At 57.7% G+C, this 11,852-nt stretch overlaps 1 protein-coding gene across 1 annotated transcript; it reads right to left on the bottom strand.

Moving 5' to 3' along the window:
• Positions 1 to 371: 371 nt before the first annotated feature.
• Positions 372 to 7,086, bottom strand: SIVA1 (SIVA1 apoptosis inducing factor). Its single transcript, XM_510197.9, has 4 exons — positions 6,719 to 7,086; positions 4,211 to 4,405; positions 3,276 to 3,432; positions 372 to 601 (listed from the first exon to the last, which is right to left on the bottom strand). Exons 1-4 carry the CDS (start codon positions 6,834 to 6,836, stop codon positions 544 to 546), a joined length of 528 nt encoding a protein of 175 aa, XP_510197.6. The 5' UTR covers positions 6,837 to 7,086; the 3' UTR covers positions 372 to 543.
• Positions 7,087 to 11,852: the final 4,766 nt, after the last annotated feature.

The following is an 11,852-nucleotide window of genomic DNA, read 5'->3' as shown; positions in this document are numbered from 1 at the left end:
CCAAAAAAGTAAAGTGGACACCAAGATGTGATGGATCAGGCGTGCATGACACTGGCGTCTGGGGATGGGGTGCGAGTATCATCTCTCTCCGTGAAGGTCTAGTACACTGGTTGTGTACCCTGGAGCCAGACCTGGGTCCTTTCTCCCCATTTACCAGCTGGGTGAGCTGGAGAGGAGCATGCTCTGGGCTGAGCCTTCCCACCTGTCGCAGGGGGCGAGTAAGGGGCCTCACACAATGCACAGTGGGGTCTCTAGGAGCTGGCGGATAGACAGCAGGTGCAGCAGGCCCCGCCCACCGACTGCTCCTTTGGCCCTCCCAGGTGGAGGGTCACAAACTCCACCCTCAGAAGTGCTGACAGACAAGAGTCCCCTTGTGCAAATATAAAGAGGTTTATTCATTCTGTCATTAGGATACAAAATAGAACATGTAAAAGGCACCCCTCCCGTCGACCCCACAGTTCAGTGTGAACACCGAGCGCTCGTCCAGGGAAGGCTGCCATGCACGGCGTGGCTCTCGGTGAAGGCAGCCGGCTTGAGCCAGCCTCAGGTCTCGAACATGGCACAGCTGGTGCACAGCACTTTCTCGTACATGTCACTGCAGCTGCGACAGCGTCAGGGAGGGGAGAGAAAAGCTGCTGTCAGGGGCTGAATTGTGTCCACCACCCCCCACCATTTAAACGTCAAAGTCCTAACCCAGAACACCTCAGGACATGACCTTATCTGGGGACAGGATCACTGCGGGCATAATCAGTCTAGATGACGGCACTGACATGGGGGCCCTAAGGCAACACAACCAGCGTCCTAAAAAGACTACGTGAAGAGAAGGACACAGAGAAGGAAGACGACATGAAGATACAGGGAGGGGGCAGCTGTCTACAGGGAACACCAAAGATAACCAGCAGACGCCAGGAGAGAGGCCAGGACAGGTTTTCCATTGCAGCCTCAGAAGGAATCAGCCCTGCCAGCACCTTCCTCTCAGACTTCTGGTCTCCAAAGCCATGTGGCAGTACCTCTTTGCTGTCTATGCCACTGGGTCTGCGAACTCAGTTACAGCAGCCCTAGCTGATTCCCACTGCCGATCAATCCACATGGGGCCCAACCTGGGTTTCCAGTAGGATAGAAGCTCTCCAAAGAAACCTCCAGATGACCTGCCAGAATTCACCGAACCACAATGGTTTACACTGAAGCACATCAAACAGTGCTTTTCTGATATATCAAGACTAAGGATAGGGCCGGGCATGGTGGCTCACGCCTATGGTGTGGCTTACCTCAGCACTTTGGGAGGCTGAGGCCGGAGGATCACCTGAGGTCAGGAGTTCGAGACCAGCCTGGCCAACATGGTGAAACTCTGTCTCTACTAAGAATACAAAAATTAGCTGGGCGTGCTAGCGCACGCCTGTAACTCCAGCTACTTGGGAGGCTGAGACAGGAAAATTGCTTGAACACAGGAGGTGGAGGTTGCAGTGAGCCAAGATCGCACCACTGCACTCCAGCCTGGGTGACAGAGCGAGACTCCGTCTCAAAAAAAAAAAAAAAAGAAAGCTCTAAAGGTAAAGGCTAGGGAACCCGGCAAAACACAGGGAGAAAGTGATTAAGAGAGATGTTGCGAGGAAACGAGACTGGCAATGGCTACCCCAAACACGACAGGGCCGTGGAGTCAACAAGGCAGCCAGAACTGCTTGCCACCTGGTTTGCAGAGTTTGCCAGTAGTATTGTGGGTGAGCCGTGAAGACAGCCCCTCCCCGCCACCGGCAGCCAGCGGGAGAGCCCTGCAGAGGATGGGCCAGGCGTGGGCCAGTGCAGGCCATCAGGCAGGACGCCAAAGGCTGCTGGGCTGCATCTGTGTTAAACCAGAGCCGTGTGGACAGATCCCTGTTTTCCCCCACTCCTGCGACGCCTGGTCCTGAAGTAGGAAATGGCAGGGGAGGGGGTAGGAGACTGCGGGTGCCACCGGCCGGACTGCCTGGCCTGGGAATGCCACTTCTGGCTTGTGACCTGGAACAAGTCATTTATTTGTGAAAGAGGGCAGAGCCCACCTCCTGTGCTGTAGCTGCGATAAAAGAGTGTGTCCACAGTGGGGACAGTGGCCCACTCAGCTCAACGTGAACTCTGTGGGTATGGGAGGAAGAAGCAGCAGAAAGTAGGTAGAGGCCAGGAGGAAATGGGCGCAAGGGAGTCCCTCAAGGATGGTGTGCAGGGCAGGAGTGGGAGGCCAGCCACGCAGCGCTCTGGGACCCACCTCTCCACTGAACCTGCCCATGGCTACGTTCACTTCTGCTTTGGTGAGAGGGCCACCAGACAATGAGAAAACCCTGCCCTTTTCAGTTTACTTCTAGGAAAGTAGATGAACTCAGCGGGTGAAAAGCAAAGACAGAGTATCCCACATTCATAGCTAGCCCTGCAGATGATTCCCAACCTGGATGGGGTGCGTTACCCCACTCCTGCCCATGCTGAAGCCATGGGAGCCGATCACTGGCACGCGGCGCTTCTCCCTGGTGCTGCCCACCCCCTGCCCGGGGCTCTCCGTCTCCAATGAGTCTGGGCCTCTGCCCCGACTGAAGAAAGGCTCAAGAGAAAGGACTCGAGATGTAACATGTGGTTTCTATTTTAGATGGACAATTTCAGACATTGTTTGGACTAAGCTTGCTTTGGGTCTATGGAGCCAGTTCCACATGTGTCTGGATGAAGTCATCTTTCTCACGGGGCAGGGCAAACAGGCTCCACACTGTCCACTCCCATCCACCAGGTGAGTAGCCCCTAGGGTGAGAACGCCCCTCCCCACCTTAGGAGTAAGGACGGGATCCAGCCAGCTGCAGCAAACCCACCCACAAATGGGAGACTACGCAAACACTCCACTTCCTGCCTGAGAGGGTCTACAACCAAACGGCACGCATGACTGTGGTGAAGCTGCAGTGTGCACCTGTGTCACCAACCAGGGGGTCCTCGGACGGGGGGAGGGGGGGCGCTCAAAGACCAGAGGAGGAGGAGGTGGGGGCGCTCAAAGATCAGAACAGGAAGTGGCTGAAGACAGGGACTAGAGCCGGATACAGAGCAGATCATCTGTGAGGTTCAGCTTTCCCTTAGAGAGGATTACTAACCACTAAAGTTGGGCCAAGCATCTATTGCCACCATGTCCCGTTAGGCAATGCCAGATGGCACTGCATCAGGGGCCACACATGTGTGTGCTCTGGGCCCACATGGGTGACCCACCCGTCCCCCATCACGGCTTGCTGGGGCTATGGGATCTCAGCAGCTCCAGGGACTGAAGTACTTACTCCACGAGGCCACACAGGGTACAGGCCATGGAGCCGCAGCCCCAGCAGGTGCGCACACACTGCCCGCACAGGGCTCGCTCACACTGGCCGCAGACCGCCTTCCCATCCACGGCTCGCACGCATGAGGAACAGGCAATGGACGCTACCCCAGATGGGTCTGTGAGAAAGAAACGCCATGCCGTCAGGCTGCAAGGAGACTGGAGTTTCCGGGACTGCCGGGCTACCTGCCTCCATGCACACCTGAGGGCAGAGGGCTCTGACCTGCCTACCCCATCCCCACCTACACTGGATCCTTCTGACAACCTGTGAGCCTGGTACAGTGCACAGGACCCCCGTTTTACTAGAGAGATCCAAGGTGAGATATGCCTGTAGTTGACTCCAAGTTCAGTGCTCTTTCCCTTCCCAGGTCCCTCTGCTACCTGGAGGCTAGTGCTGGAAGGACCATTCTTCCCCTGTTGCTTGTCAGAACTCCATGTGTCCCATCTGGGTCTCAGTGTGGCCCACTGCCTTACTGGTTAACAAAGAGGTGCCTGGGCTCCTCCTAGACACACCAACCAGACTTGAGGTAGAGCCGGGGACTGCGTTTCTAACCAGCAACATAGGTGATGCTCTGAGACCCACACTGCATAGAGATGGGACTGGCGTGTTTCCAGCCTTGTGGGACTATCTGAGGGGGCTGCAGGCGGAAAGCAGACGGGATACCCGGGGAGTCTCTGCTGCTTTTTTGGCCCAGTACTTAGAAGCTGTTTAACAACTTCCAGTCTTGAATGTGAGACTTCCTGATAACAGGAGCCTTCTGAGCCAGAAGGCCAAGCTCTGGGTCAGACTCCTGCTTACCCAGGGAGGAAAAGCCTGAGCTTGCAAATCAAGAAAAATGCTCGTGCCACCACCTGCCCTCAGTGCCACAGCCACAAAGGGCTGCTGGTGTCACTCACCAGCTTCGGAGGCCTGCCCAAGGCTCCTGATCAGGCGGCCGTCTGGTCCAATCAGCATCTGCCCACGTGCAGCCCTCGGGGCCCCTGTAGGGCCAGGCTTTGGGGACTCTGGCAGGTGAACGACGGCACAGCCTTCATCCCACACGTGGTCCAGGTAGGCCTGGGCCCCGAGGAAGAGGAGTCGCTTGGTCTTCTCTGGGGGAAGACAAATCATTCTCACGTCCTTCACTGTGTACCAACGAAGCCCCTGCATGGCCATTGAGTCTTTCTAGCCTCACATGAACCCCATCGTCCTCCTGTGTGCCCTCTGTCTCCCAGTAATCCCAGCCTGTGTTGTGCCCTGGCGAGCTGGGTCCTGCTCTGCCTCTATGCTGAGAATGCTCGTGCGTCCTTTCCTTACCTGGCTTAGCTGTCATCTCCTCCAGGAAGGCTCTGGCCCTGCAGCCCCATCTGTGTCTGATGCAAGGGTTCCCTCTCCTATCACTCGGCTCATTTTCTGCAATTCACGGCTGGCCTCACCTCACTAAGCTTGTTCCCCTTTCTCCCTTTTCTGCTTCCCCAGCACTCCCCACCTGGAAACCAGGCTCTGTGGAATGCACAGAGGGAGCTCTGCACTGTGGAGCACTAATTCACAAAACTCGTCCCCTGCCAAGGAAGCAGCCAGAGGCTTGGAGCTGGGCCTGCAGCCTCTGGCCAGAGCACACCCCCTTCACCTGCTACAGAGTTGCTGGCAAGACAAGCATCCCAGAACCTTCCAGACCTCTTGTTCTAGAACACCCACCCATCCCTGGGAGCAGTGGTTTTCCATCAGGCCACAGTTCAGTCACCTGGGGAGCTTTGAAAAATCAGATGCCCAGGGCCAGACCCAGAAATGCTTTGGTTTTTGTTTTGCACCTCACCATAACACAGTAAAGGCAGAGATCCCAGAAACTCTATGTGGCTCTACGTGAAATGGGCAGCAATAATAGTGACAGGGTAACTCACATGGAGTAGCTGATGCCAGCCCACAACACCCTGCACCTTCCTCCTGGCCCCCCACACCTTCCCCCATCTATAAGGGGAAAGGAATGGGACAGACACGTGGTGAGGCTAATCCTTGTCCTCAAGGCCTTGTGGACAATTCGAGGTTAAGAGATCAGGGTAACAGCTGTGGCCTGGAATTTGGAAACTGTCACACAGTTCAAAGTAGGTGTCCTGCATTTACCATGGAAGGCCCACTGCACCCAGCAGACCTCCCTGACCTGACCCGGTGAGTGGCACACACCTGCCAACGCCCAGGTCAGGGCACTCGGGAAGAATAAAGAGCCATACTGAGCCAGGCCCCATTTCCATCTTCCTCTTCTTGCCTGCACAGTGTTTGAATTTTTCAACTGTCCTGAGAGGGCACACGCTTGCGGTTCTGCCACAGTTCCCACGGCATCATTCCCCTTACCTCCCCATGGCCCAGAATAGCACTCGCTTTCACAGCCCTAGCACACTGGAGACACCGCACAGAGGAAACTCGGGAGGCAGAGTCTTTCCCTCATTCCCAAGGCACAAGCGGCACCAGGTAAATCACACACCCCGGGTCTTCCTCTAACTGCTCTACAGGTGCACACTTTGTGCCCCAATCACTAGGCAAGGTAAGCTCCACTTTTTACCTGCCCCAGGGTATTTATCACCCCAGTCAGAGTGATGATCAATAAGATCAACACGCCTGAAATCCACAGGAGAAAGCCAGAGAAGGCCTGGGAGCTCACTGCCCTCACATCCCACCCAGAACTGGACCCTGCAGCCACACGGAGTCCTATTTGGCTCTCCTGCTGCCTGGCTTCTGCCTCGCCCGCTTCCTTCCCTTCCTCTGCCTGGCCAACTCCTACTCGCCCCCACAGGATTCCGCTCAGACTGTTCTTCCAAGAAGCCTTCCGTGCCATCCCTGCAGGTGCGCCTGCACAAACCTGTGCCTGCCCCGATCACCTGTGGCGATTCCTTCTCCTGCTGGTCTCCCCAACTAGGCTGGGGAGCTCCCGGGAGACGCGGCACATCTGTCTTGCCTGCCTTTGGTCTCCCGAGAAAGCCGCCGTGCCTGGCAGGGCCGCGCGCTCCATGGATACCTCTTGGGACAGGAGGAGCACTCTTCGGGTTGACTCCATGCAGGACGCCCCGCTCCCCAACCTCTCCCAGGACATCCTGCACGGGACAGTCCTGAGGAAGCACCAGGCGGGTGCCGCTCACTGCAGGGCGGCGACTAACCGGGATCGTGGAAGAGGGCGCGGGGGCTAGGGGCAGGGACCCTTTTCTTTCAGGCTGTTGGACAGGGTGGGCGAACGCTGGGGTCCTCACATCCCCCTCACTGACCCCAGCCCTGGGCGTGGCCAGCTTGTGTCCCCGCGGCCTCCCAGCTTCCGGGAACGCGGGGCCAGAAAGCGGGGCCCTCGAGCCCCCGCTCAGGCCTCAGAGGGGACGCTGAGGCCCGGCCCGTTCCAGGCCCCGACGCAGCGGACCCTCGGCAGCCCGCCCGGCACTCACCGAAGACCTCCTGCGAGTAGCGCTCCGCGCACACGCCGCGGCTCAACTCCCTCTGGCTCACGCGGACCTTGAGCTGTAGCGGGGCCACGTCGGCGAAGGGGCAGCTGCGCTTGGGCATGGCCGCGGGGCCGGGAGCTACGCAGCTCGCCGGCCGCCAGCCCCTTACCAACGACGCCGTGACGTCACAGCCGCGCGCCCATCCGCGGGCGAGAGCGGGTTTGAGGAGAGGGAGCGACGCGGCGCGTCATAGGCTGCGGGCGAAGTAGGGGGCGGGACTCCTGCGCGGAGCGGCGCGGGATAGGCCGAGGGAGAGATCGGGGGTGGGACTCGTGCGTCGGTGTACTGGAGTCGACGCCGCGGGAAAGGCCAGGGGCCAGGTTGAGGATCAGGGTGGGCGGGTCCGTGGGAGAGATTTGTGCGCGCGCCGCTCAGGATAGGCGGGAGGAGAGACTAGGGGCGGGGTTCCTATGCGGCGCGAAGCGACGAAGGGTGGGAGCCAGGTCGCGGCATTCGGCTGCGCGGGAAGAGCCAGGGGGCGGGGGCGAGGCCGAGGGTCAGGACGGTGCAACGAGGGCGGAGCTTGTGCATCGGGGGCGGGCCTCGTTTGACGATCGGCGTGGGATAGGCCAGGGCGACGTCGGGGCGGGTCTAGTTTGAGGAACGGCGCGGGATAGGCCAGGGCAACGTCTGGGGCGGCTGGGTCGGTGGCGGGATTCCTGTCAGCTTTTGTTTGGTTCCTAAACGGTAGACACTGGTTATAGTTCCTCATTTACTTCTCCGAAGTTAAGAGGCAGCCCGCTTCTTCCTAGCTCTTTTTTCCCTTTAGAGACAGGGTCTCGCTCTGTCACCCAGACTGAGTGCAGTGGCAGTCTCGGCTCACTGTAGCTTGCGCCTCCCGGGCTCAGGCGATCCTCCCTTCTCGGCCTCCCCGGTAGCTGGGACCGCAGGCGCGCGCCTCCGCGCCCCGCTTTTTGGTTTTGGGTAGGAACGGGGGTTTCGCTGTGTTGCCTCAGCTGGTTTAGCTCCTCACTGTGGCGGTCTCCGCCTTCCAGAAGTAAAGGCGTCTGGGGGCTGCGCTCTGAGGGCCGCGTGCGGCTGCCGAGCGCCCCCGGGCGGGGGTATGCGCCGCTGTGTGGAAAATGTTCTTGCACAGCAGGTTCGTCTGACTTGGTGTCCCCAGGCCGCGCGGTGCACCCGCGTCATCCCTTCTCCGGGGTTCTGCTCACCAGAGGCGGCTCTCCCCTGCCCCGGCGGGTACAGAACCGACCCGTCCTGTGGCGTGGGCTTCGCCCTGTGAGAGATGACAGCGTGCTGGCAGCCCTCGCTCGCTCTCGGCGCCTCCTTGGCCTCGGCGCCCGCTCTGGCCGCGCTCGAGGGGCCCTTCAGCCCGCCGCTGCACTGTGGGAGCCCCTCTCTGGGCTGGCCGCGGCCGGAGCCGGCTCCCTCAGCTTGCAGGGAGGTGTGGAGGGAGAGGCGCGGGCGGGAACCGGGGCTGCGCGCGGCGCTTGCGGGCCAGCGTGAGTTCCGGGTGGGCGTGGGCTCGGCGGGCCCCGCAATCGGAGCCATCGGCCCCAGGCAGTGAGGAGCTTAGCACCCGGGCCAGCAGCTGCGGAGGATGCGCTGGGTCCCCCACCAGTGCCGGCCCGCCGGCGCTGCGCTCGAATTCTCACCGGGCCTCAGCTGCCTCCCCACGGAGCAGGGCTCAGGACCTGCAGCCCGCCATGCCTGAGCCTCCCCCCTGCCCCGCGGCACCCGGTCCCATAGACCGCCCAAGGGCTGAGGAGTGCGGGCGCACGGCGCGGGACTGGCGGGCAGCTCCACCTGCAGCCCCGGTGTGGGATCCACTAGGTGAAGCCAGCTGGGCTCCTGAGTCTAGGGGCGACTTGGAGAACCTTTATGTCAAGCTAAGGGATTCTAAATACACCAATCAGCACTGTGTCTAGCTCAAGGTTTGTAAACCCACCAATCAGTACCCTGTGTCTAGCTCAAGGTTTGTGGATGCACCCATGGGCACTCTGTATCTGGCTAATCTGGTGGGGATTTGGAGAACCTTTATGTCTAGCTGAGGGATTGTGGACGCACCAATCAGCACTCTGTGTCTAGCTCAGGGTTTGTAAAGACACCAATCAGCACCCTGTGTCTAGCTCAAGGTTTGTAAATGCACCAATCAGTGCTCTGTGGGGACTTGGAGAACTTTTGTGTCTAGCTCAGGGATTGTAAACACACCAATCAGCGCCCTGTCAAGACGGACCAATCAGCTTTTTGTAAAACAGACCAATCAGCCCTCTGTAAAATGGACCAATCAGCAGGATGTGGGTGGGGCCAGATAAGGGAATAAAAGCAGGCCGCCCGAGCAGGCAGTGGGAACGTACTGGTGTTTTGCCACATGTTTGGGGGGGGGGGGGGGGGGCTTTGCTCTTTCACTCTTTGGGTCTACACTGTTTTTATGAGCTGTAACACTCGCTGTGAAGGTCTGTAGCTTCACTCTTGAGGCCAGCAAAGCCACGAACCCACTGGGAGGAATGAACAGCTCCAGACACACTGCCTTAAGAGCTGTAACACTCCCTGTGAAGGTCTGCAGCTCCTCTCCTGAAGCCAGCAAGACCGTGAGTCTGCCAGAAGGAACAAACTCCAAACATGTCCAAACATCAGAAGGAACAAACTGCGGACATACCAATTTTAAGAACTGTAACAGTCTCTGTGAGGACCTACGGCTTCATTCTTGAAGTCAGTGAGATCAAGAACCCACCAATTCTGGACACACCTGGACTATGTTCTCATGACTCCATCGGTGTTGCCTCTGGTGTGAAGAGGTGATGCCTGGAGTCCTGCAAACCCCTCCCACGTGACTCCCGCGTTGCAGCTGCCCACGCCCCCTCAGAGGCAGTGTACGCTTTCCTAGCCATGGGTGGCTGAAACCCTACCAGTCTCCAGCTTAGATGTCCTTTCTTCTCCTGCCGTGCGGGGTTCCCTGTGGTGGGGACGGGATCAAGTGTTCTTGGCTCTTCCTTGCCACTTTGCTGGCATAATGGAGAATTTTTTCTGCCTTAGGGAAATGACTTGAAAGTTACTCAGTTGGAGTCACGTGTGACTAAACACACATTTGCTTTATCCCAGAAATAGATGAAATTCTCAAGAGGATTGTTTTCAATCTTATAGATCGTGGGGATTTCTAAAGATTTCCCTGTGTTCAGACTTGCAACTATCCTAGGGTCTCTTCACCATCGTGGACAGATACAGAACATCGGGCAGCTTATGGAGTGGGGCTGTCCCCCAGGCCACATGCCGGTTCCTCAGGCTGCTGGGTAGGATTCTGCTGCTTTAACAAACTTGCCTGGCTAACACCACTGGCTGGCCCTTGAATGCCTTCCTGGGTGAAGCCATGAATCCTCCAGGGTTAAGCCCCAATTTTGGGGCTCACCTGCCCTGCATCAGATTGATGCTTAACTTGTAAAGAAACTGGTAGCTTTCCAGAGTGCTAGGAAAAAGAAAAATTATCATTAAACAAAATCATTGTCATAGTTTTCCTCTAATTGGTCTTGAGGTCTCTCCTGGAGAGTGGCTGTAAACTTTGGCCCTTCCCTGATGGGGCTCTGGGGGCGGTGGGCATGGGGTTACAGTGTGTGCTCTCGTGGGATGCCTCCTGACCCTGGCTGATGGCCTCAGGCCTGTGTATCCAGCTGTGCAGGCATTCCTCTCACCAGCAGCTTGCTTCTAGGCCTTGGCAGGCAGCCTGTGGCTTTTGTCTGAGCAGTGATCAGTTCATTCCTATCATGATGGTCTCTCTGGGAGAGTCCTGACCAGGAGGAGAGTGAGGTTTGGGTGCAAGGGTCAGGTGAGAGCTGGAGGAGGCAGCACAGCAGAACACATGAAACTGCAGAGCGGGTGTGTGACTCAACCGGGCGGGAGCGAGGAGGCAGCGTTCCTCACAGGCCAGTGGGGAGGGGGAGCCACGGGGAACAGGCAGGCCCAGCCAGATGTTGGGGAGCGAGCCAGCGGCCTGTGCACCAAATCTGTATTCAGGTCCAGGGTGTTGTTACTCAAGTGCATTTCCTGTGGGGTGTGGTTTCGAGCCGGCAGGCATCAGCTTCATGGCATCTTGCTGTGACTGGGTGGTGGTCACTGTGGCACGTCTGCACAGTCCGTGAGGGGTGTGGGGGCCAGGGGCTGAGTCCAGTAGGTTGTATCCAGGTGTTCCATAGGGAGCTGGTCACCAGCTGGCAGGTGTATAAAGCAGAGATCTGGGTGGACCACCCTGGGCAACTGGGAGGAGGTGAGGAGCTAGAAACTGTCAAGAATGACTGAGCCCTGCTTCTGTACCAGAAAGTCCCACTTTTATTCAGAATGGATGTCATTCTGAATAAATATTGTCATAAAATGATAAGAATTCACTACAATTATCACTAATTTGTCTTTTACCCATGTATTCAACAGAGACCACTCTGACCCTATCTACACTGGGGCTGTGTTATTGATGAAAAGTGGAGAGAGCCCCTTACTACAACCACTCAGACCCTCCAAACATCTGCTACTGAAAAGAAGGGGGTGGAGACCCGAATGATTGACCTGGCTGTCTGCACTAACCCACCGCTCAGACGCCAGAGCCTCTTGTCTCTGGTTCACGTGGAAGTGAGTGAGTTGGTGCTGGGGGAGAAGTATTTCCCCTCTGCGTTGGTGTCTTTTTACCCTGTGAAACGCCTGCCTTCCATCCCGAGAGGAAAGAAAACGATGACAACTTGTGTTCTGGTGGAAGATTTAGCAGCTACTACAAAACAGAGGTTTGAAAACCTATTTTGCAGCTCTCAAATTTCAATTTAAATGACTTGACTTTGAGGGCCCAGTGTAGATGTGACGGCTGAGTAGAGAAAGCCCGCAGCCCCCTCTCCCCAGGAGCTTACCCCTGCCTCGGGGCTCCCTTTTTGTCTCTCTTGCTGTGTTATGAAAGGAGAGCATCTGGGAATACTCAAAGGCTGGCTTCTGCCTGTGTGTCCCACCCCATCTCAAGGTGGCTGTGCTGCTGAGGGACTCCGGCCTGAGGAAGGAAGAGCCCGTGGCCTGGGGCAGGGCCGTGCAGTTGCATGGCTTTCCTGCCGCTCAAGCCACTGAGGGCTGTTCTTGGTACTGTCTAGAAAAG

Source organism: Pan troglodytes, chromosome 15 (assembly GCF_028858775.2).
Source record: "Pan troglodytes isolate AG18354 chromosome 15, NHGRI_mPanTro3-v2.0_pri, whole genome shotgun sequence".
NCBI classification, from domain to species: domain Eukaryota; kingdom Metazoa; phylum Chordata; class Mammalia; order Primates; family Hominidae; genus Pan; species Pan troglodytes.
Note: the sequence above shows the minus strand (reverse complement) of the source record. Positions and strands in the feature narration are given on the sequence as shown.

Bases quoted from the DNA above. Each gene is read 5' to 3' on its own strand.
- SIVA1 (XM_510197.9), bottom strand. From the start codon at position 6,836: ATGCCCAAGCGCAGCTGCCCCTTCGCCGACGTGGCCCCGCTACAGCTC. The intron at 4,406-6,718 runs GTGAGTGCCGGG...GTCTTCCCCCAG, and splicing joins CTACTCGCAGGAGGTCTTCG to AGAAGACCAAGCGACTCCTC. The intron at 602-3,275 runs GTAAGTACTTCA...ACGCTGTCGCAG, and splicing joins ACCCTGTGTGGCCTCGTGGA to CTGCAGTGACATGTACGAGA.